Below are 25,286 nucleotides of genomic sequence, written 5' to 3'. Positions count from 1 at the left end.
TCTGGGTCCCTGGAAATCCTAGCTCGGTGGCTCTTGGCCATCTTGGCCTCAGTAGGTTAACAGGTTGGGAAAAACAATGCTCAGACTCTTGGGAAGAAAAAAGGGTCCAGAGATCCAGTTCTCACAATCTTTCTGCTAATCCTCAAAATGGTGAAAGCCAGGATGCTCAGCTTGCAGCGCTCCATAGCGTGACTGTACACTTGATTATAAAGCCCATAATAGTAACAAATTTTATCAGTACATCTGAGTAAACCATGCTTTTAGATTTAATGTGTTCAAGCTTACATACATGCTAAATTAAATCACTTTGAACATTAGGGGGAAAGCAGGGGAGGGCTGTTAGCCCAGCTTCTTTTGTCCTCACCCTACCAGCCATGTGGGGTCACTAGGTTTCTAGGGTGTCCATGCTGCTCTATTAACCTTTTTAATCAGACTCCACTAAATCTTCAGAGAACTGCACACACTGCCTGTATGACCATTACCACCTCATCACAGAGCCTCAAGGGCCCTTACTGTACAAGAGCCAGCTGAAGCCCCGGAGACACTGCTCTTCTGAAACAGAGATGGTTAATCTTGGTTGTCAACTTTGATTGAATATATAAGTACTCAAGGGCCATGCCTCTGGATCATCGGAGAGGGATTTTTGTGATTATGTTCAGTGGGAAGACCCACCCTAAACCTGAGCAGCACTTGCCAGCATCTTCGTTGGTCCAAGATTTGCTTTTGTTACTTCTCTTTTTGCTGCCATCTTTTACTGACTGACATCAGAACCCAGCTTCTTCAGATCTCTGACTAGTACTGAAGACCAGGAATCCTCCATGATTTCGGCACCAGATTATGACTACAAAGGTGGGCTGGAGAGATGACTCGGTGGTTATGAGCACTGACTGCTCTTCCAGAGGTCCTGAGTTCAATTCCCAGCAACCACATGGTGGCTCACGACCATTTGTGATGAGATCCGATGGCATGTCTGAAAACAGCTACAGCGTACTCATAAAAATATAAAGACTACAAGGGTTCTTAGAAAGCTACTGTTTCTCAACTTTTCTAGTGTGGATAACCCAGACTGAATGATCTAAGCCAGAGGGCATCATTGTTTGTTTGTTTTCATTCTATGAGTTATGTTCCTCCCAAGAACAGCCACTTACCACAGCAGGCACAACAGCAATGCAGGAAAATCAGCTTATTCTAAATATACACATCAAATAACCTTAAACCCAACAAGGCTACAAGGCCAAACTGTCTAGATCTGCTAACCCCACTCACAAAAATAAACTGGTGCCTCAGGAAAACACACTTCAGAAGCAGGTGCCTCTTCCTGGCTGTCCTGTCCCCAGCTCCTTGGAAAGTCACTTTTATTCCTTCCTCCGAAGCCTACCTTAGATCTGTTCCTCTTCCTTTGTTCCTGCCTCAAACCTACTTAGATAACCGCAGGGACTGTGTGCATGTCCATTTTTTCCGCAAATAATCACAGAGCAAGAAATGTGTTAGACAAAGTTGGGGCACAAAGGTGGGCGATACTCTTTAGCCCTGTGCAAAGATCAGGCCCCCCATATCCTTGCAATGAAGGTTCTGACGGTGACTACCTTCTCCCAGCGTGCCTAAAAGCCTTTGTTGTTCCTTCTGCTCCAAGTATACTTGTCAGAAATGTCACCTTGGAGAAACCTCCTCTACTGCACCGTGTCTTCAACATTTCTTCAACTCCTTTTTTTTTTTTTTTTTTTTTTTTTGTTTCTGGCCCCACCGGCCTCCTGCAGCATTCCACCAGCACAGACACCATGTCTATGCAATCACCACTACCAGAAAGCGTGGACAGTACGAACTCACCATCCGTACCAGCCTGTCCCTTTACAACAGCGCGGCCTCAGCCCGGCCATTAGACTTAGACCCTAAGGACATCAGAGGTAATAACCCGAGTTATTACTAGAGTAGCTCCAACCACATAGATCCGGTAGAGCCAAGGAAGAGAAGCGTTCAGTACGGATCAGCCAATCACCCGCGCGCCCCTGGAGGCGCAATACAAGTTCCTGCAAGCAGAAAAGACGTAAGCGCTGCGACGCTCCGCCCACAAACAGTTGCGGTCCTTTAGTCCTCCGCCGCTAGCGGGCATTGCTTGAGCGTGCTTACGCCATCGCCGCGCGACTACGACTGCTCCTTCCCGCTTCTCAACTCTGACGACAGAGTTGCGCCGGCGTCCGGGCCTGAGAAGAGCGGGAGGAAGTGGCGGCCTTGGGAAGATGTAAGTCGTGGTAGGAATCCGGCCGCATCCGACCTTTGGGGACCTTCTGCCAGGCTTGGCGGGGCGCATCGTGGGGCCGGTTGTGTTCCGTAGCTCCGCAGTGCGGCAGAGGCCCGGCGGCAAGGCGCAGAGCCCGAAGAGAGAGTGTGGGTCAGGTCGGGCGGAGTGGGAGGCGTCGAGGCCGCGGCCCGGAAGTGGTCGAGGCGGTCGCCGACGGAAGGGTGATCCCGCACCGTTTGCTCGGCGGCGACCAGTTTAGCCTGCAGGACTCCAGCAGCCGCGAGCGCCGCCGCTTCTCTTGTTTTCTTGTCAGGCTGGAGACCTAGGCTCGCCGCGCCGGGCCCGACCTGAGTAGTGAGTGGAGAAAGGGTGGGAGGCGAGGTCGATGTATGTGGCCGGAGCGGACGGTGCTGATTACGAGCCGGCCTAAAAGGTTGGTTTCCTTTTAGATCTCTTTCCACGAGTGTTTGTCGGATTCCAATGTGCAGTTCTCAGTTCTGGGCCTTGAGGATCCGTCCTAGGATGAACTGAGCACGGTTACGGAGCTCAGAGGGAGAGAGTGGGAAGGTTATGGTTGATGGTAGGGAGGTAGAGTGTAGGCTTGCTTTCTCTACCTTGTGTTACTTCGTACGCACTGTGTCTCAAATGTGCTTTTATATGTAGAGAGTGCTTTGAAGATTGCTAAAACGTCCTCTGTTCGAGATTTAACTATTTGTTTTCTCCTCTCTCTGGCTGTTGGACGCACATCTTTCCGGAGGATGGGAGAGGTGACCAAGGTCCTGAGCTTGTGTGAACAGAGAACCCTCACCTTTGCTTTCTAGCACTCGGCCACACCCAGCGAAGTGTTCGCTTACTCCATGGTTCATAATTTGTAGACTACTTAAAAATGGATTCTGCTTGTTTTATAAAGTGCATTCTGGCAGGTTGGGGTGGGGTGCTCAAGCGTAATCTCTACTCTTTGCCGCTGGTGTGAAGAACTTGGATAGCAACCCAAACTGAAATGTAAAAGTAGATACCATATTTAAATGACTTAGTATAGAAAAACCCACAAAAAAATTTAGTAGTTTTATATTGGTTATATGTTAGAAAGGGAATGCTCATTGTCTTGTAAAAAACTAATTCACTGCCTTTAATCCCAGCAAGTCTGGGTTTGAGACTAGCTTGACTGGGCTACCTAAAGAGACTATGTCTCGAGGGGGGGGAAAGTTTGATTTTGGACTGTCAGTCTATGTCAATGGTAGAGACATTGTTGAGTGCACTGGGCTCAGGGTTACTTTGTGTAGCCTTGCCTGTCCTGGAACTAGCTCTATAGACCAGGCTGGAAGCCTCATTCCCCAGTTGTTGAAAAAAGGGTTTCACTAATTTTTGTGATTTGGCTGAAAGGAAATTTAAGGATGTTCATGGTTCACACTCATGGACACTGCTGCTGTAAGTGATCTCACCCAAAAGTAAGCTGAACTGTGACATAGTTTATTAAGCATTCAGAAATTAAGTATCATTTATCATGGAGGTTTTAGCTGGCTACCTTGGCAGACTGATAGATTGATTTAGCCAAGCAAAGCTTTGAGGCACTGGAAATGCTTGGTAGGCCCATTATTCACGAAGCCCAGGTTTCTGTCTCCAGCCCCATGTAGAAAGCCTATATAATCCCTGGTGGAGGCAGGAGATTCAGGTTGTCCTACAAAGAACATTTGAAGCCAGCCTGGACTAGAGACTTGTCTTTAATAGGATAAGTCTTTGGTTCCTGTACTCGGGAGACAGGAGACAGGACTCTGTTCCAGGACAGCCAGAGCTACATAATAGAGCCTGTTTCAGAAAAAGGAAAAGTTTAATATGAAGAGTCCCAGCAGAGTGCTGTAGCACACAACTTAAATTCCAGCACTTGGGAAGTAAGAGGGGAATCTCCTGAGTTCTGGGACAGCCAGAGCTACACAATTATTGTCTTTAATTATTGCCACAGCCAAGATGGCGCTAGTGGAGCCTGAAACACAGGCTTACTCCAGACCACAAAAAGACAGCTTAAAAGGTGTTATAGCCCTGGAAAGAGGCTGAATAGGTAATCATTTGCCATCTTTATTTGTCAAAGCAGGAGAGGGGAACTGTTCTTTTGGGCTAGACTTATTCAGCAGCATTTAGTAGTGCCCTGTCTCTGAAATGGAGTGTTCTCTCCTTACAGTTGAGGAAGGTGAGAAAGAAGCATTAAGATATATCCTGAGATCTCTTTTTGTACTTTGCTCTCTGCGAAGAAGGCACAGGGAGAGTTAGAGGTCTCTATTTGAGTACTTATTGATACTTAGCATTATTATTGGTAAGCCCTTAACACTGCCTATAAGATCTTAACCCATTCCAAAAGTTTAAACAGCTGTGCCTACCTGGCTGCTGCCTAGATCCAACAAGTCACATTTTCCCCTTATTTACCTGACAGTCTTTCTTTTTCTTACTTTTTTTTTCTTCCAGACAGGGTTTGTTTGTGTTGCTTTAGCTGAACTAGGTCTGAATCAGCCTGCCTCTGCCTCCCAAGTGCTGTGATTAAAGGTGTGCACTGATACTCCCGCCTGCTTCCGGTCCCATTTTAATGCTCTTCTGTGGTGTTTTGTGCATTGTGTTGAGCAATGTTTTGGTGCTTGTCACTCAAAGTAACATATGCTGATTGTATCTCTAAAGAAAACTATGCCAATGAGACAAATCTGGGCTTATCCCTCTGAGGCCATTGTGATGTCTAGTATTTTGAAAGCCATCTACAGGTGGCTCAGCACTAGTGAGCTCTAGTGTGGGACAGGCCCTAAAAAGACCAATGATGGATACCACTTCCTCTCCCATCTCATTAAGGAAAACAATCTTAATAGGGCTGTGCCTTAGACATGTTACACATTTTTTTCCAATAAAAAAAAAAAGCTAAGGTGGACCCTTGTGGGGGTAGAAAGGGCCTCCATGAAGAAATGAGTGTTCTGGCTGTGTGGACACTTGCTGTTTGCTGTGCTTCCTTCTGTGTGCTCAACTTTTGATGCAAAGTAGATTTGATGCTTTGTCAATTCGTTTACTCTACTTAAATCCTTTTATCTTGTTACTAGGCTGCTCTTTGGCGTAAATTGCAGTCGATTAGGGATCGTTGCTCAGACTCAAGTTAGACGTGAGTTCAGATAAGTGAGGCCGACATTGCTGCCTTGAAGAAGGGGAGAATGGATTTATCAGGAGTGAAAAAGAAGAGCTTGCTAGGAGTCAAAGAGAATAATAAAAAGTCCAGCACTAGGTAATCCTCTGTAAGATTTTTCTAGTGCTATTTTGGGGGTGCTTGCTGGTTAAGGACCCTTGGAAAGGGGAGATTTTGTTCTACAGTGAGTATCCTAATTCACAGATGATTTTGCTCTGTGATCACCTGGGATCTTAGTAGTGCTAATGGATCCCACTAATGGGTTGTGCTGTCTCAGGGTTTGGTCAGGGGAGCTTGCAGCCTCATATCCTCTCTTACCATGCAGGGCTCCTTCTCCTACCAAGCGCAAGGACCGCTCTGATGAGAAGTCCAAGGATCGATCTAAAGATAAAGGGGCCACTAAAGAGTCAAGTGAGAAGGATCGTGGCAGAGATAAGACTCGGAAGAGACGAAGTGCTTCAAGCGGAAGCAGCAGCACCAGGTGGGGCAGAGGGGACCATGTCTTCCTTCACTGTGAAGCCCTCCAAGGACTTTTCTTTGGGGAAGGAGGGTGACGTGTGTGTGTGTGTGTGTGTGTGTGTGTGTGTGTGTGTGTGTGTGTGTGTGTAGGCCAGGATCAGCCTTGGACTGATTCCTTCCTTTGGGGAGATGTAAAGAACATCTGCCCTTCCTATGTTTCCTCAAAACAAGCCTAGGTCCAGTTCACCAACGTTCATTCTACGGAGCCAGTGAGCGTTTGTTAAGCTTCCAGTACCCTGTGGTTGTGTTCCTTCTTATAGTCCCCTACTTAAAACCTGAGGACCTGTGCAGTTAGAGCAGAATTGCAACTGGTTTGGAGGGGTAGCTGGATATTCCGTGAGGGTCCCTTGAACCCTTCTAAGAGACAACAAGCCCAGTTGTGATGATCTGTGGTGAGCAAGCCCAGCTGAACTGAGAATGACAGCAACTTTGCTGGGAAGATAGTCCTGTACAACAGGTGTGGCCCCCAGGAGCCCTTGCTTTTTGATACAGGGTTTCATTGGTACCTGCAGCTTGCCAATGGAATTGAGCTGGTCAACCAAGGAAGATTACCTTGTCTTAACTACTTTGAAAACAGTCAGACCCTAGGGTTTTCAAAGACCTTAATATAGCATGCTGATTGTGAGTTTTGTTTCATTGTATATGTTACATGGTCTTGCTGTGTAAATTATGTTTATAGATATGAACTCTTCTATGACACTAAGAAGTGTGATGTTTGGGTAATTATGAATTGTTTCTCTTGCAAGTATGCATTCATCCTGAATTGAGATTGAGTGGCTTCAGTCTAGAGTTGGTTTTGTTGTTGTTATTTTGGGGGTTTTTTGTTTGTTTGTTTTGGTTTTTTTAATGAGTTTTGGTATGCATGTGTACCATTTATGTGGGTGGTTCCCACAGAGGCTAGAAGGGTGTGTTGGGTCCCCCTGAAACTGGAGTCACGGGCAGTTGTGAGCTGCCATGTGGGTACTGGAAATTAAACCTCTTACCTACTGAGCCGTTTCTTCAGTCCCTAGAGCTCTTTTTTAAAAGATGTATTTATTTTTATATGTACACTGTCTTCAGACTCCAGAAGCGGGCATCAGCTCTTATTACAGATGGTTGTGAGCCACCATGTAGTTGCTGGGAATTGAACTCAGGACCTCTGGAAGAGTAGATGGTGCTGAACCACCTGCCTGAGTTGGTCTTCAGCTCTGTTGATCTTACTTTTGCTAGACTGCTACTTTTTCCTCGTTGGTTAAGAAAGAGATTCTATTAGAGAACCAGGAGAAATAGATCCTCTACTGAGCAGTCAGTCTTCTGTGCAGATATATGACTCTTGCTCACTGTGTGACACTCCCCACCTTGTCCTTAGATCTAGGTCCAGCTCAACCTCCAGCTCGGGCTCCAGCACCAGCACAGGCTCAAGCAGTGGCTCTAGCTCTTCCTCTGCATCCAGCCGCTCAGGAAGCTCCAGCACATCCCGAAGTTCCAGTTCTAGCAGCTCTTCCGGCTCCCCAAGCCCTTCGCGGCGCAGGCATGACAACAGGCGGCGTTCCCGCTCCAAGTGAGTCCAGAATGGCTAGCCCGCTATAGTTTCCACAAAAGTAGTTTGGGCTGACAAGATGGCTCAGCAGGTGAAGGTCTTCTGCCGAGCTTAGTAGCCTGAGTTTAATCCTCTGACCACCACATATGCACATAACACACAGGGATGTATGTAGATAAATATCAGGGTGAAGTGTGGTGGTACATGCAGTATTTGTAGCAGGATGGTCCAAAGTTTGAGTTCATGGTGGGCTGCATGTGAGCCTGTCTCAAAAGACATGAAAGAAAGTGAATAGAAGCAGAGAGTGGGCAGGTTGTGTGCGAATCAGTGAGCGTGCTCACTGCCAAGCCTATCAGCCGTCCCGGAATATACAAGGTAGAAGCTGATTCTCTAACTTCATGTGTGTTGCCCTGGTACATACCCACACAGAGTAAAAGTAAATTAGACACACAAATTTGAAGGGTTCTTAGTTTGGTTTCTGAATCAGGGATAGTCTTAGTGTTCTGTTGCTGTGAAGAGACATCATGGCCAAGGCACTTCTCATAAAGGCAGGCATTTAATTGGGGGTGGCTTACAGTTGAGTTTAGTCCGTTGTCCTTATGGCTGAGAGCATGGTAGCACAGAGGCAAACATGGTAACTGAGAGTTGTATATCCAGATCCAAAGGTGGCAGGGAACTTGAGAAATGGCCTGTCCTGGGTTTTTTAACTCTAAGTTCACTTCCAGTGACACAGTTTCTCCAACAAGACCATACCTCTTAATGTTTTTCAAATAGTGCCACTCCCATGATACCTAAGCAAATATATGCTTCTGGGGCTATTTTCATTCAAACCATAGATAATATGGTTGAATTGGTAAGAAGCTCTTCTAGAAGCAGTTGAAGCTAAGAAGAAACCTCACTGTGTTTGTTGCTGAGGAAGGGTCTCATGGGCAGTGCGGGCTGGCTTAAACTCTAGTATTCCTCCTGCCCTGGCCTCCTGGGTAATGGGATGTTAGGTATATACCAACACACAGCAGATCTTTTTTCTTTTTTAGTGCTGAGGGCAAATCTGGGAGTTTACCCTGAACTCTATCCCCCCAAACCCACTGTACTTTTGGGGTATGTTGAAATTTTCTGGTTTTTTGTTTTTCTCTAGATCCAAACCACCTAAAAGAGATGAAAAAGAGAGGAAAAGGCGAAGCCCGTCACCTAAACCCACCAAAGTTCACATTGGGAGGCTCACTAGGAATGTGACCAAGGTAAGAACCAAAGATCTACAAGGATTGGTGGGGGCGTGGCTGGACAAGCTGGTGTTGGCAGCAGGTGTACTTAGAATGTAGTCCTTTTGGAGAATGTGCAGTCCATGACTTGATTAGACTCTGTTACATTTATTATTTACTAAATAAATGGTCTTATTAAGCTTATGCCCAAGAGATTTTAGCCCTGGTGACATATCAAGTGGCAGAATTTACACTACTGGAGATTTACTTACTCAGCATTTAGTGGATTGATTCCCTTTGACCATTGAGTAATGGATTGATAAACAGAGATATAACCTTTCTCTCTCTAGGATCATATCATGGAAATATTTTCTACTTACGGGAAAATTAAAATGATTGACATGCCTGTAGAAAGGATGCATCCTCATCTCTCCAAAGGCTATGCATATGTGGAATTTGAGAATCCAGATGAAGCAGAGAAGGCACTGAAACACATGGATGGAGGTCAGTCAGTGATTCTGTGTCTGCCTTCAGCCCTATCACCTCATTGCTTATGGGACCCTGAAGTAGATTTCCAAACCAGGTGGATCTTACTTAGTAGGGGTGTATGTACCAAAACATGTTTTATGAAGCACTTGCTATTCTTGAAAAACCCAGCAAATATGAATATATTAGCATTTTAAGGAATCTTCAATCTGTTAAAAGCCTGTGGATTGAATGAAGCTTTTCTCACAAAGAATATATTTGGCTTTAACATGGGAGTATTTTCAAATATTCTTTTTTTATTTTGCCAACATTTCAGCATTTTTAGGATTGCTTTGCTGCATGATGCATGTACTGGCTTCATACAGTGTGTCTGTGTCTTCAGACATATTCATAAGTTTGTGTTAGTGGAGTGCTTTTTAAAGCACAAGCACTTAGGAATAATGTTTGTTGGCCAATTTCCACGTTTTCTACAAACCAGCATCTTAGGGAATGCAGATGTTTCTAGCTCTAGGAAGTAGGCTGCTGGGGCTGAGAACTGGCAGCTTACAGTCTGGACCATCAGTATGTTGGGGAAATGAAGAATCCTCAGGTGCCTGCTAAGCTTTACGAATAGCTTAACAGCTTCAGGGGGTTTTGTTTTTTAATGATTGCCTTTGAGTATGGGTTTTCTTTGATACTTGGCTACTACTTCAGGCTCCCTCAAGTGTTTGAGGAGCTCAGCTTAAGCTATTTACTCCATTCTTATCTACTCATGTCTGGTGAATCACTTTTCTAATATGCCTATCTGGTATTGGCCTAGTGAGCATTTACTAATGAGTTAAAAATTCAGGAAACTAGAGACAGCTTGAGTGGTCTTCACTGGCAACTGGCTAGATTCAGTGTCTTGTTCAGTTGGAGCTGGTTTGGCTGAGAGCCATGGCTATCTTAGGCTTGGATTGGTTCTGTTAAGCCTTTGGAGTGTAAATGAGTGTACTTGAATGAGCCTCTGGTTACGGGAAAGGTAGGAGCTGTGCCCTTTGTTGACACTGAGCTTGGTTTGGGCTCTCAGGACCAACCTATAGACTGTAGCTATTAGGTGTTCCTGTACCTTGGTGTTTGCTTTTATTTCTCTCTGACACTCTTTAAGTTCCTGGGATTTGTGTCCTGCAGTTCTTTTCCCTCTACCTTTAAGATCATTTCTAAGCGTTTCCTTCCCTCTGTGTAGAAATTAGTTTATGTAGAACACTGCAGAAGTTTTCAAGCGGGTGTTCCTTTTCTTTAGCTCTGCCTGAGCTTCCCACTGTCTTTAAGGAAATTCAAGGCCAGGTTTGGTAGCACACATCTTTGATCCAGCAGTTCAGAAGCAGGGGCAGATGGATTTGTTGAGTTGCAGGTTGGTCTGGTCTGCATAATGAGTTCCAGATCAGCCAGAGCTATGTGGGAAACCCTGTTTCCAAAAACAGAAGGAAGCTCAGCTTCTAGTGGCACCTTCCTAACCCTTAAGAGCCCTCACTCTGCAAAACAACCCTTTGCTAATTTGTTACTGTTGGCTGGTGTTCTGTGCCTTCTGTCTAGCAGGTTTCAACACATTCTTCAGAATTCTGTGGGGTTTCTCTCTTCTGGGAAGTTGTTCCAATGCCTCAATTAGTGTCTCTTAGATCTCAGGTCCCTTTCCTGTGTGTTCCTGAGATTGTTTACCTTAGTGTGCTGAGCACCTGGCTTGGTACTTCCCTGGGGTAGATGAGTTCTTGATTTTGAAACGGGGTCTCAAAACTACATACTCCTAGCTGGTCTGACCTTAATTTGTAGACCAAACTGGCTACTAAGTCTCAGGGATCCATCTGTTCTGTTTCTGCTTCTTAGATGCTGAGATTAAAGGTGTGGGCAACCACCCCATCCTGTTCCACTTTGAGATAGTATATGTTGCCTGAACTAATTAAGGGTGAGCCCCTACTTCTACCTGCTGAATGCTGGGGTTTCAAGCAGGTACTGCCATGCAGGTATGATATGTTAATTATAAATTTTATGGTTTTGTTCCTGTTTTCTACAGGACAAATTGATGGCCAAGAGATCACGGCTACTGCTGTGTTGGCACCCTGGCCTCGGCCACCGCCTCGGCGATTCAGCCCCCCCAGGAGAATGCTTCCACCACCTCCCATGTGGCGTAGGTCACCCCCACGGATGAGGAGAAGGTGAGTCAACTTGGAATGGTCTTTATGTTATCGACAGGCAAACGAGTCCCTTCAAAGGAACCACCTCTAGAGTCTGGGCTTTTGTGGGTCCCAAGAGACCCTCTGTCCTTCATAATAAGGGACCTTGCACCCAGGAGGCAGAGACAGGCAGATCTTTGGGAGTTTGAGGCCAGTCTGGTCTGTGGATCTAGTTCCAGAATAGCCTGCTGTATACAGAGAGATCCGTATCTCAAAACCAAACGGGGGAACTGGGAAGATTTTTGGGGTCACACATAGCAGAGCCACAGTTTAGGGTTGTGAACAGAAACAGGATTGTCTTAGGCCAGTCTGTCCCATAGCTATGCTGCTTGAAAGATTGCACTTTTGGCTGACTGGGCTTCTCTTCCCACACACAGGTCTCGATCCCCAAGACGAAGGTCTCCTGTACGTAGGAGGTCTCGATCTCCCGGCCGCCGCCGCCACAGGAGCCGATCCAGCTCCAACTCCTCCCGATAAACAGGAACATCAATTTGTACCTCTGTAACTTATGTTCCCCAGACTCAGTTTTGTCCTTTTCTCTAGCCAAGTGAGGATCTGTAAGGAAGGATCCCCTACCCCAGGGTAGGCTTTGGAGACAGCAGTTGAGAGATTTCCTCTGCAGGAGGGTTCTGGCTTGTAGAGATACTGTTGATTAAGGATGGTGCCCAGAGAGGTACCCTGTAGTTTTCTGGCTAGAAAGTTCACCCCTTCAGTTTCTTGATGTCTGTTTGGTAGCAGAACCAACTGGAACATGGCAGCACACCGTTTTCCACAGGTGACCTAGGACCAGTCAGACAACCTGGTCAAGCCCTCTGTCTCTGTGTCACACCTGTGGAAAGGACCAAGCTGCTGTTCTGTTAGGCCTGACCACGCCCCCTGCTGAGTGCCCTTCAACTTCTAGGGTTAAAACTTTTGAAGGATTCCTCCATAAATGGTTGTCTTTTCTGTCCTGCGTCTCAGTTACTTTAAAATTGGTGAGCCAGTTCTCCAGGGTCCTCGTGAAACCCCATTGTCGCCTGCCATTCATGGGGATGTTGCAGGTTAACCTTGGCAATGTGTGCACATTGCCTCTTTTTGCTTTTATTGTACAGTCAGTACTTATAAAATTTGTTTTGAGTTTTATAACTTTGTAGCATTTTAGACAAGGTTGTGTTTGTACTTGTGTAGCGTGAGAGGACTGTTGAATAAACTTAGGGTTAGAATGCAAACTGAGTACTGTTTTCACTGTCTTAAGTCCAAACACTCTTGCGACCACTGTGCTAAACTCACTTTGAGTTTAACTCCCAGAGCGGCATTTCTGAAAGCTCTCCGAAAGGATCAGTGCCTGCGTCCTGGTAGCTGAGAAGCTGACTGAGACTGCCACTGCTGGGAAGATGGGAGGGACAATTCTTGCTTCTGTCTCATACCGGTTCTGCGTTGGTGATGTCGGGTTTCTGATTTCCTGCTGGTGCACCGGAGAAGAAAAGTCTTCAAGAAGGAAGACTTGGAAACATTTAACTGCCCCTCACTGCAGTACCTATGCCACACAGGCCGATGCTTGTACTGTGCCCCTTCGGTATTGAAACAAATAAAAATACAGTTAAGGGCAAGTGACCCAGGTAGAAGGCCTCCCGGGCTCGCCCAGTGTGTGTTCCTAATCCCAGCTCTGCCACTGCCTGCAGGAACTAATGAAAGCTCTGTGACACACACACACCCGCACAGCTCATTGATTCCCAGTCAGATACCCACAGCTCGGAGTTGGGAGGTCTCAAGCCCAAATAACTGGCTCAGTGGGTCAGCCCCGTCCTCTGGAGGCTGCCTGCCCGGGCCGGCTGACCTTGACCTTGGGGGCGGGGCCAGCCTGGGAGGAGGAGTCTGAAAGCCCAGCCTCCGCGGCTCTGCAGTCCCCACCGATATCCAAGATGGCGCTGGCTGCTGCGAGACGCGTACTGCTGCACGCGGGTGCGTGGCCAGGGCGGGAGAGCTGGTGCACGGCCTCACGGGGCTGGGTCGGCGGGTGGCTGTGGCGAGAGTTTGGGCGTGTTGCTAACGTGTTCCGGGCCGTCCGTAGGATCCCGCCTCGGGCGCAGGGAGGCCACGGACGGCGCACGGCGCTTTGCTAACAAGCTGGTGCTGGTGGAGAAGGAGGGTGCGGCAGGTGAGTGGGAAGGTTTGACTAAGGTCCCCAAGCTCCGAGCTCACGAGTTCGGGGGTGAGGTCCGGCCGACAGTGAGCGCTTTGAATTTCCAAAAGCAGTGAGCATAAACTCCGATTCTGTTTAAAACTTCAGTTCATACCGGGTGGTTTCAGCGACTGAGTTTTTTTTAACACTTTGGTTAAAGTTTCTAAAGTTACGGTGTGTCACCTAAACCATTAAGAATGATAATGGCTTGCTGCGGGGGTACAGACACCTAGGACAGTGTCTCAAAAATCCAACACGAAAATCATTGAAAAAACTTTTGAATATTTTCCTAATGCGAGGGTGTGGCACGGACCCCACAAACTATTTTCCTAGTTAATGTTGGGAGCTGTAAGTAGGGACGCTTCCTGCCCCCAACAGAACGCACAGGAAGCACCTCCCCTCACAAGGCAGAGGCAGAGAGATGGTGAAGTTGAAGCCAGCCTAGACTACATACTGAACCTGTTTTTCCTGTGCTCTGTTTTGTTGTTTAAAGTGGCCATACTGGGGGCTTGGGGGAGGAGAGTGGAATTTTCCAGGACAAATGATAATGCACTTATAGAAGAAAAACTTGGGAGAGAACACATCTGGGCCTAGAGCTTAGAATCACATTCTGACCCTAACCCTGTTCTCTCAACAATAAGTCTTGGCACCCATCCCACCTAGACTTGGAGGTCAAAGTCTGGATGCCCAGTGTACTAGCACCGCTGGACTCTTAGTGCGCTGGAGAGAGGCCCCTTAATAGTGGAAACTTTGTCTAGTATGTGCCAGGCCCTGGGTTTGAGCCCAGTACCACAAACGTAAATAAATAAAAATACTAGAATGGGTAGAGGTAATAACCTACCATGGGAAAGAAAGACAGTGGATTAAAGGTGACCATGTCATCACAATTTAGTGTAATAAGTGACATACTTATATGTGTATATATTTACCTATATGTTTTATATATAATTTTAAGTAATAAATAGCACGTGTGTGTGTGTGTGTGTGTGTGTGTCTCCAGTAAAAAAGCAAAGGAACTGGTTTTATTTATTTTGGTTTTGTAGATCCAATGGTACCTATATTTCAAAGGCAAAATGAAAAGGTCCATATGTCCCTTTAGCTTATGGGGTTTTTGTTGGCCTTGTTTGTTTGAGGCAGGATTTTATTTTATTGTAATTGACTTTTGAACTTAACCCGCCTGCGTCTACCTCCCAAGTGTTTGGCAACTGTTTTTTTTTAAAATTTATTTTATTTATATACATAGGTTTGGGGGGGGTTGTTTATTTGTTTTGCCTGCCTGTATGTTTCTGCCTGTTGAGGCCAAAAAGAGGGTGTCAAATCCCCTTGAGCTGGAGCTACAGACAGTTAAAAGCTGTCTTGTAAGTGCTGGGAATTGAACCTGGGTCCTCTGGAAAAGCAACCGGTATTCTTAACCACCAAGCCATCTCTCCAGCTCCCTCTAGCTCACACCTAGAAATCCCCAGCCCATAAATGCCCCAAAGACTGGACATTGCTAGCACAGAAATAGTCTTTTTCCCAGTCGATACACGGTCTTTTTGGCAGGGGTTCATCTTGTTTCTGAAGACAGGCTTTTTGGCCTGTTCACCGTTTCTCCAGTGTAGTTTAGCAGGGCCTTCCAGTTGGCATACTCCTCAGATCAGTTGTGCCAAATGCCAGGGGCGTTTCTGTTTGGTTTTAGATTCTGCTCAACTTACCATTCAAGAAGATTTTGTCTGCTGTGCACCTTGCTCCAGAAGGTTGGTTACCTCTCCAACCATGACCAAGTTCATCTCTGCTCTCTTCTGTTAGCTCATGTTCACCTTTTGCCTCATTACCTTTCCCCTAGTTTCTACTGCCCTGCCAGACTTTTCTGATATTTTCCTTCCAGCTAAACTTAAGGTGTTAGTCCTGTGCAGGCCTGTAACTGGGCCACAGTTACCTCTTCACTTAAATCAAAGGTCTTAAAAGAACCCACTTGGCACCTACGCACTCAACTGGACATGCCCCTCGTGATTTTAGGGAGCCCTTTCAGTGGTGCTCAGTGGCTGCCAGTACCCCTGGTGATTGGCCCTTGCTTTTTGCAAGAGGAGCCCAGGACAGTGGTAGACCACCTGACTCTGGCGTTTTCAGCTGCACTGGCAAAATGAATGTGAGTCCAGCCCCCACTCAGAGATCTGTGCAAATGCTGGGGTCAAAGGTGTGCACCTCCATACCCAGCTCCTGTCTGAGTTTTTTGGGTTTTTTTTGGGGGGGGGGTGTAAGACAGGGTTCCTTTGTGTAGTCCTGACTATTCTAGAACTAGCCCTGAAGACCAAGCTGGCCTCAAGCTCAGAGCTCTACCTGTCTCTGCCTGCTGAATGGCGTGATTAAAGGCGTGTGCCATCACCGCCACACCTGGCCTACCTAGACTTTTTTTTTTTTAATTAGGATTTTATTTATATGAGTACATTGTCCTTAGAGACACCAGAAGAGGGCATCAGGTTCTATTATAGATGGTTGTGAGCCATCATATGGTTGCTGGGAATTGAACTCAGGACCTCTGGAAGAGCAGTCAGTGCTCTTAACCACTGAGCCATCCCACCAGCCCCTGCCTAAACTCCAAATTCTGCAGTTCCTGTAGCCAGACTGAGGACCGGGGGTTGGGCAGGTGTGGCTTGGAGTAAACCCTTTTCGAGGATCCCCTCTTTTCTAAACTAGGGATTGCAGTGATGAAGTTCAGGAACCCTCCAGTGAATTCCCTCAGCTTGGAGTTTCTGACAGAGTTCGTCATCAGCCTGGAGAAGCTGGAAAACGACAAGAGTATCCGAGGTGTCATCCTCACTTCGGTACGTGGTGCCCGTTTAAGCCACACACACCCTTAGCCTTGGCTGTGGAAGATCTGGAGCCCTCTCTCATACGGGACTGGGTCCCCAGGAAACCCTAATCATCACTAGGGACCTCTAGAGCAGTTTCCTGGAAACAGGTTTCTGAGCATTTTCCGAGCATTTACCTGTAAAAGTAATTTTTATTCTCCTGTTGTAATTGTTGTCTCTGAAATTTCAAATCTGGCTTCTCTCAGCTTCTGGACTGCTCTGCTTGGCCTCAGACTAACTCTGGCAATCTGTCCTAATCTGGCTCCTTCTCATTCTCTGGCTTGTTCTGTTTTCACCTGTGTCTACCTTATTCTTTCTTCAACCTGCGTCTGTAAAACACTTCTTGTAAAACTGCCTCTCTCTCCCCCCCTCCCTCTCCCCCTCCCCCACCCGCTCTCTATAGCTGTCCCAGGAAAACTGCCTCTCAGTCTTTGCATTGCCCATCAAATGACCTCCCTTTCCTCTCTCTGGTGAGAGTTGGGCGTATCCTATTCTGTCAAATCGTTCTCTGATTTGTCACTTCGCCTGCCACTCAATTAGACATCACTTTTAAATATGAACGCTTCCTTCTACAGTAGTTGTTACCGTCGTTGGGATTAAAGGTGTGTGTTAAGGTTGTGTGCTAAGTGAGCCACACCACAACTAGAAACAAATTTTTTACAGTAAATAACATATCTTGGGGTTCACTACATGACCAGATATTCTGCCCCATTTACCAGGCCTGGGCTATCCTCTGGAACCTGCTGGACAATCTCCATGGCAACTTCGCTGGGAGCAAAGTCTTCCCAGGAGCCACCTGAGGTCCCAGACTACCTTCCCCCAGTGGCTGCAGGTGTCTGAGCCAGTCTCAGCAGGACATATGCCTCAAGAGCATGAGTCTGCTCTTTGGGGTATCCTAAGAGAGGTGTCAGAGGGCAAATTCTGCCATCTGAATGCTTGAGGGGAGCCTGGCATTTCCCACAGTGCTGATGAAAGCAGAGCTGATGTCCCCACCAAGGCGAGGTTGTGCAATGGATAAGGAAATCCTCAGAGTTTTGGTCTCTGGACAAACTGGGCATCCCATCCCCTCTCTTCTGAGTGTGAAGACACGAAATCAGATGTGGAGCCAGATTATTTCAGTCCCTTTGGTCTTGTCATTGTTTGGAGTCAGGTTCTTGTATCCCAAACTAGCCTCCCAACTTGTTATGTGGTCAAGGCCAGAATGCCACTGTGCCAGTGTGTGAGGTGCTGAGAACCCAACCTGGGTCTGCGTGGTTGCTAGGCAAGTGCTCTGCCCACGGAGCTACATCTCTTTCTGGGTTTACTGTCTTTTTGGAATGATGCAGAGACTGAAGCCAGGGCCCTCTGAATCCTGGGCAAGTGTCCACCGCTATAGCGCTTTCCTTGGCCCCTACAAAGGTGGGGGGACAGTGCCACCACCTCTCAAAGGAGGCTCAAAGCACAGGTGTCTCCGGGTGCTGTGTGCTACAGTAATACAGAGACCAGACTAATGAGTCTGAAGCTAACATCATGACACCCCTAGCAGAGGAGCAATCACTACCCTGGACCATTCATTCCTGCGCTTATTACCCTGGAAATATTGGTTTATTTATTGATCCTTAGCAGTTCATCTCACAGCTGAAATCACTGCAGACCACCTTTGATGCATCTAATTGGTGGGGCTGCATTAGTATTAGTAAGTATTAGTCCGAAAACTGCCACGATTACATTAATTATTCTTATCCCATTAACTGTCCCAGAATTTGCTGTGGCCCTTCTGTGTTTTTACCGTCTTCACCAAATGTGAGCATGTAACCCAAGCCCAGTACCACTAACTGGAGTCCTCTTGAGCCTTCTGACCTCTGATCTAGTGTCTCATGGTTTCCTTTGCTGAGAAGAGGCGCCATGACCAAGGCAACTCTTCCAAGGACAACATTTAATTGGGGCTGGCTCACAGGTTCAGAGCTTCAGTCCATTATCATCAAGGCTGGAGCAGGGCAGCATCTAGGCAGGCATGACACTGCAGAAACTGGGAGTTTTATATCTCGTTCCAAAGGCAAACAGGAAAAGACAGGCAGCCAGGAGGAGGGTCTCAAAGTCCCACCCCTATGGTGACATACTTCCTCCAAGTCAGCCACACCTCCTAATAGTGCCATACATTCTTGGGCCAAAAATATTCAAATCAGCCTAGGAATGTGATTTCATTTCAGCTCTTTTATCTCACCGTCCTCGGGCCTTATACCAAATACTCTTATCTTAGCATGTGTCTTAGTCAGGGTTTCTATTTCTGCACAAACGTCAAGACAAAGAAACAAGTTGGGGAGGAAAGGGTTTATTCAGCTTACACTTCCATATCGCTGTTCATCACCAGAGGAAGTCAGGACTGGAACCCAAGCAGGAGCTGATGCAGAGGCCATGGAGGGATGTCATACACTGACTTGCTCCCCTGGCTTGCTCAGCTTGCTTGCTTATAGAACCAGGTCTACCAGCCCAGGGATGGCACCACCCACAATGGGCTGGGCCCTCCCCCCTTGATCACTAGTTGAGAAAATGCCTTACAGCTGGATCTCGTGGAGGCATTTCCTCAGCTGAGGCTTCTTTCTCTGTGATAAGCTGTGTCTAGTTGACGAGAAACCAGCGAGTACAGCATGTGACAATGATGATGTGACATTATTCAGGAGTGAGCATCCCAAGGCAATCACATCCTACAGAACAGAAAGGCCTGTGTTGTCTTACTGTATCTGGTCTTTTTCTGAGCTTTCTATCACCCAGCATTGTCCCTACACATGAACTAGGTGGAGATGTTGCCACCTTCAGGAACTGTTCACGTAACTCACTTGAAGCCCCTGCAGGATGCAGCAGTTCTGGGTTTTTCTCTCTTTTCTTTTTTTTAATTTAAAGAGTTATTTATTATATATAAGTCCACTGTAGCTGTCTTCAGACACACCAAAAGAGGGCATCCGATCCCATTACAGATGGTTGTGAGCCACCATGTGGTTGCTGGGAATTGAACTCAGGACCTCTGGAAGAGCAGTCAGTGCTCTTTACCACTGAGCCACCTCTCCAGCTCCAATACGTCAGTTCTTAATACATCAGTCATTTTAGCATCAGGGCTTTCAGTCATGAGCTCACCACAGCTAATAGAAGGGAAGTAAAATCACATAAGCCAAGCCTTACTAGTTACAAGTGCATTAAGTTTATACTTAACCATTCTCCAAGCCTCAGAACATTTGGAAACATCTCCTGTCCTTACCGCCCATGCGTTTTCTTTCTATAACAGTTGGAGACTTTGGGAATTGGTTAGTCCCATGAGTAACTGGAGCACCGGATAGGGCGTTCCCATGAAGCATTGATGAATATTCTACTGAGAGGATGTCTTATTTGGAGGGGATTCATATTGTAGAGCTTATAACGAGAACCATCAGTGAGGTGAACGGTCCTGGGGAGGATGCTGTACTTGATGTGGTGTAGGGGTCTAGACAATCAGAGTGGTGTGAATATTCCTGAGAGCCCTAGAAAACATTGAGGAAAAGAAAATATCGTGTCTACTCTGACAAATGTAATTTTAAAATGAGCTTTTGCTTATGTGTCATGTAGAACATACTCTGAGGAAAGTGGGAATTGGTGGACAGAAGTAGTTGCTGCAAAGAAGGCACAGGAGAAGTGAGCTGCTAGGTGCCATGATGGGCAAGCTCTAGTGAGAGCTGGACAGAGCAGTTCCAGGCAGGCTCCCACGTAAGCAGGACACAGCGTCTCGGGCTCCCTGGGTGGCAGTAATGTTTTCTCAGCTGGGGACTTGAGCAGTCGGAACAGCAATAATTACTGTAGTGGGCGGGAAGTGAGCTGAGTGTCTACGTCAGGGCCTACTGTGGAGATGTAACGAGCCCATGTGATAAATCCTTGGAAACTAATACCAGGACTATTTCTATATATCCAGTGGCTGTGCCTCGTGTCTTAAATCCTGACACTCAGATTTAGGAAGAGTACAGGAAGGACAGAGGCAGGAAGATCTCTGAGTTTGAGGCCAGCCTGGCCTACAGATCGAGTTCAGGACTATATGAGGAAACCTTGCCTCAAAACAAAAACAAAAACCAAGCAGAGGGAAAGGAAAAAGGTGCTGTAATTAGGACAGATCACAGGAATAATGGGGTTTGGTGTTTGTGTTATGACTGCTGGTTTCATAGGAATGATGGTAGCAATAAAGGTAATTGCCCCAGGATAGAGGAGACAGCATCTGCTAATTGAAGGGAGAAAATAATTAATCTACGGATGCTCCTGGGCAAGCTAGATTTCCAGCTAATGGGAACAGTTCAGCCAGTTCCTGCTCCTGCGTCTACTATCACCAATGCCAGGAGGAAATGAACAGTTTATACTGTTGGTGGGAATAAGCACCAGGCTTTCTGCATAGGCTCTATTGATAGACAGCAGAGGTAAGAATTTGAATGTGACTTAGAAGACTCAGAGCCCTTCGAATCTTTGGGCGTAACCTGTAGTGCTTTATTTTTCTTCTCATGAAATCTGCCTCTGGGGTATGGAGACATGGCTCAGTGGTTACAGCACTGGCTGCTTTGGAAGACCTAGGTCCACTTCCCAGAACCCACAAGGTGACTCACAACCATTTAGAACTCCAGCCCCAGGGGATCGGACACTATCTTCTGGCTTCTGCAGGCACCAGGCACATGCAGACAAAACACTCATACACATAAATTAAAAATTAAAAAACTTAGGGCTGGAGAGATGGCTCAGTGGTTAGAGCACTGACTGCTCTTCCAGAGGTCCTGAGTTCAATTCCCAGCAACCACATGGTGGCTCACAGCCATCTGTAATGGGATCTGATGCCCTCTTCTGGTGTCTGAAGACGGCTACAGTGTATCACATACATAAGATAAGTAATAAGTAGATTAAAAATAAATAAAACCTAAATCTGTTGCTGCCTTCCAAGTGCTGAGATTACAGATATTGCTACCAAGACCAATTTTTTGCTATTTTTTGTGGTCATATTCCTGTCAGCCTTGGCCCTTTTGTCCCTTCTGCCATCGGTAGAGATGACCCACAGGTCCATTGTGCCCAGTCTCATTAGAAACACCTTTAATCCCAGCACTTAGGAGGCAGACTCATGCAGATCTCTGAGTTCACGGCCAGCCTGGTCTACATAATGAATTCCAGAACAGCCGGGGCTACACAGAGAGACAGAACAGGAAAGCATTTCATGAAAACACTGAGATCAGCCCACAAGTATTGTGTGTCAGTTCATGCCCACGAAAAATAAACTCAACTGTACTTTTGACTCCAGAGTCACAGAGGACGTCCGTCTGTCTGTCCACTCCTTCACCAGACAGAAGGTGCAAACATCTAGTTGCTACACTGGTACTTCCCTTTAACAGATCTGCCAGTGAACTCAAGCCCTGGCTAAGAAACCATGCAGAGGGGAGATCCCAGGGCAGGATTTTTACCTGGAAGCCCCCGAGCCATGTCCCAGGATTTGTGCTGACCCCGACACATGGCTCTGCCCTGGCCACATTCCTGCAGCCTGCTGCGCTTTCTCCTGCTGTGTTCCCCCACACCTGCTTTGGTAGCTGTGTCCGCCCTGAAACATCCAACTGAGGGCCCATACGTGTCGCTATGTCATTCTAGAGCTTTCTTCTGCCCTAGCACTTTGTTTCTGCCCTTGCTTGACCTTGGGAGTTAGATCAGAACTTGTGTCCCTAAACATGAGGGCTGGCAGAAGTGAGCACAGGTGAGCTGGGGTGTCAAACAGCTTGGTAACTGTGTCTGAGCAGTGCCCACTGTCACCTGCTCCACTCTGAAACTAGGAAAGGGCAAACATTCCAGAAAGCAGCCCAGGATATGTCCTTGACACCCTCAAGTCTGGACTCCTTGGAAGTACCATCTTACCAGCCAAACATGACCTCCACCCCATGCCCCAACCCCGCTTTTCCCTGCAGGAACGCCCCGGTATCTTCTCAGCTGGCCTGGACTTGATGGAGATGTGTGGCCGGAACCCAGCCCACTACGCTGAGTTCTGGAAGGCTGTGCAGGAGCTCTGGCTGAGGCTCTACTTGTCCAACCTGAACTTAGTGTCAGCCATCAATGTGAGTGCCCCTCCCCCATGCACACCCCCACAGTTCTCAGGGGCCTGCCCAGGAGCAGAGGATACTCTGACCTTCCTGGGTCAGACAGACAGCAGAGAAAAGACCACTGGTGGGGACCAGGGCCTGGAGAGCTGGGATGAGCCCTAAGCAGATCTACACTGAGCAAATGATATTCTATTTGACCTTGGGAAAGTAGAGCAGTAGAGAAAGAATTGGGGCTCAACTTCAGAAAGGAAACTTCTTGCCAGGTGGGGGCGACACACACCTTTAGTTCTAGCAGCAGAGGTAGCTTAGTCTACAGAGCAAGTTCCAGGACAGACAGACAGACAGGGATACACGGAGAAACCTAGTCTTGAAAACAAACCCAAAGATAAAAAATAACAACCAAGAAAAGACAAACAAGCAACCCAGGGTTCTCTGAGTGCTATAGCTCTTAGGACCAGAGCCATGGGAGCAGAAAGGAAAGACTGAAGAGATAAAGTCAGGTCTTAGAGAATGTAAGGGCCTGAAGAAGACACTGATGGGGCATCACAAGGAGGACACTGCCATTTTGGGGTTCCCAAGCATCCTGGTCGCATTGATACCCATTCCACAGCCTGACAGCTGAGTAAATACTTAGCATCATCAGGTAAAAGCTGCAAAAGGAGAAGCAACTTGCTGTTCTAAGAGTAGGTTTTTTTGGCCCCAAAAGCTAAAGAGTCATACGCCAAAGCCTTTGAGCCTCTTCAGAACTCAGCTGCTCATCCCTGAAATGCCAGTCACAGTTTACATACCTATCAGACATAATTGACCCAGATGCCAGTTTAGTGCCAAGAGCTCTGACCTATCCTCAGCCCTCAGAAGCGTGGGCACCCTCTGCACTGTTCAGAGAATATTACTGGGAACTCGAACACCTCTTGACTGGCTCTCTTGCTTCTCTCTGCAGGGAGCCTCTCCAGCTGGAGGCTGCCTCATAGCTATCACCTCTGACTACAGGATTATGGCTGACAACCCCAAGTATACCATAGGATTGAATGAGAGCCTGCTGGGCATTGTTGCCCCCTTCTGGTAATACAGGGGACTACACCCATACCTTATATTTGCATTCTGGTAGGATATCCCCTCCTTAGCTCAGAGGTGAAGGATTATCTTCTTTGCAGGTTCAAAGACAACTATGTGAACACCATCGGGCACCGAGCGGCAGAACGTGCTCTTCAGCTGGGGACACTTTTCACCCCAGCAGAGGCCCTCAAGGTGGGTTTGGTGGATGAAGTGGTACCTGAGGATCAAGTATACAGCAAGGCTCTCTCAGTGATGGCCAAGTGGTTGGCTATTCCAGGTGAGGAGCAAGCAGTGGGCAGCTTTGGGGCAGGTGGTTAAAGGGAAGCCGTTTCTCATTCTGGTGACCCACTCTGGTGAAACCTCAAGTCCTCACAAGTTGGGTTCTGGGAAAGCAGGCTGTGCTATTGGTCTGTTTCTGTGACGCTGCGGCACAGGAGTGAGCTTTGTCATGAGACTGCTGTTGGGTAGGACCCTCACGGAAGGAGGGAAGCCTTACAGAAGAAGAAACACGACAGTTGGCCACACCGCTAGAACACCAAGACGTTTTGCTGTTTGACTTTTTTGAGACAGGGTCTCACTGTGTAGCTGAGGCTTTCCTGAAGCAACCTACTTAACCCTGTGTCTTCAGATTTGGAATCTTAGTGTTGGAATACAGGCATGTGCCACCAGCTCAGACACTGAGCTTTTAATGTCATATATTTCCCAAATCATAAAGTGTCTGGGTGGGCGTCCTTGGAGCCCTCTTCTCCTGTGGGGCCAGTTGCTGGTTCTTCCATGCACTAGCAAGTATTTACTGATTTAGAAAATGTGATTTAGAAAATGTGGTTAATAATAGAATCCAATGAAAAGGACTTATTTGTGGGGCTGGAGATGGAACTCAGGGCCCCATGCGTGTGCTCTAATAATGACTTGTGTGCCAAGCCCTAAAAATGTGACATATAAAAAGCGAATTTTAAGAGCCAGGTATAGAGGCATGTGCCTCTGATCCAAAGACTCAGGAGACTAAGAGTCGTGCCCCATGCTCAAGGCCACTCTGAGCCACAGAGACTGTCTTGGCCCCAATGATAAAAGCTCTCTTGCCGTATTCTGTTCCTTTTATTTATGTTGGTTTGTTTAGATGGGATATTCATGTTCTTTTAGGCTGACCCTGGACTCCCTGGCTCACCTTAGCTGCCCAAATGCTTTCTGAACACCTAGCTTTCTCTGGTTTTCTGAACTCTCTAGGAGAGACCATGTTTCGATACTTGAAGTGTAGAAGAGCCAGGAAGGGCCCCCCCACACTGCACAGGTGAGCCTCATAAGAACCCCGTTTTCTTCAGACCATTCTCGGCAGCTGACGAAGAACATGATGCGCAAGGCCACAGCAGACAACCTCATCAAGCAGCGAGAGGCTGACATCCAGCACTTCACCAGTTTCATCTCCAAGGACTCCATCCAGAAGTCCCTGCACATGTACTTGGAGAAGCTCAAGCAAAGGAAGGGCTGACCTAAGGTTGCCACACGTGTTCATGTTACATGTGCCTTCTAGGGACCCACTGGTCCCCAGGATTATAAACAAGGTATTTTTCAACTTAAAAACTCTCTTAGCTTTTGTGTTCCTGACCTTAAAATATCCGGGAGAGGTGGCTCAGTGGTTAAGAGCACTGGCTGCTGTTGCAGAGGATGCAGGTTCAATTCCCAGCAACCACACGGTGGCTCAGAGCCCTTTGCAACTACAGTTCCAGGGGATCCAATGCCCCCCTCCCCACCTCCAAAGGCACTTCATAAGAAGCATGTAGGGTACATACATACATGCAGGCAAAACACCCGTGTGTGTGTGTGTGTGTGTGTGTGTGTGTGTGTGTGTGTGTGAGTGAGTGATGTGTGTGAGAGACCTATTA

General features: G+C 47.1%; 2 protein-coding genes across 9 annotated transcripts; both read left to right on the top strand.

Annotated features, from left to right (window-relative positions):
* Positions 1-2,166: 2,166 nt before the first annotated feature.
* Positions 2,167-12,503, top strand: RNPS1 (RNA binding protein with serine rich domain 1). Of its 8 annotated transcripts, none has more exons than XM_080942051.1 (9): positions 2,222-2,239; positions 2,553-2,672; positions 5,311-5,489; positions 5,716-5,871; positions 7,258-7,449; positions 8,564-8,666; positions 8,978-9,131; positions 11,143-11,284; positions 11,680-12,503. In XM_080942051.1, exons 3-9 carry the CDS (start codon positions 5,419-5,421, stop codon positions 11,777-11,779), a joined length of 918 nt encoding a protein of 305 aa, XP_080798177.1. In that variant the 5' UTR covers positions 2,222-2,239; positions 2,553-2,672; positions 5,311-5,418; the 3' UTR covers positions 11,780-12,503. The 8 variants fall into 8 exon arrangements, with proteins under 8 accessions (XP_080798183.1, XP_080798180.1, XP_080798184.1 ...); XM_080942052.1 differs by lacking the exon at positions 2,222-2,239 and adding an exon at positions 4,697-4,774 and having other exon boundaries at positions 2,560-2,672; XM_080942057.1 differs by lacking the exon at positions 5,311-5,489 and having other exon boundaries at positions 2,167-2,239.
* A 669-nt stretch (positions 12,504-13,172) lies between these two features.
* Positions 13,173-24,984, top strand: ECI1 (enoyl-CoA delta isomerase 1). Its single transcript, XM_080942122.1, has 7 exons — positions 13,173-13,243; positions 13,353-13,439; positions 16,140-16,267; positions 22,219-22,365; positions 23,291-23,412; positions 23,505-23,683; positions 24,726-24,984. Exons 1-7 carry the CDS (start codon positions 13,204-13,206, stop codon positions 24,890-24,892), a joined length of 870 nt encoding a protein of 289 aa, XP_080798248.1. The 5' UTR covers positions 13,173-13,203; the 3' UTR covers positions 24,893-24,984.
* The last annotated feature ends 302 nt before the right edge of the window (positions 24,985-25,286 follow it).

This window comes from Micromys minutus (genome assembly GCF_963924665.1).
Source record: "Micromys minutus genome assembly, chromosome: 31".
NCBI classification, from domain to species: Eukaryota; Metazoa; Chordata; class Mammalia; order Rodentia; family Muridae; genus Micromys; species Micromys minutus.
This window is presented reverse-complemented; position numbering and strand designations above follow the sequence as displayed.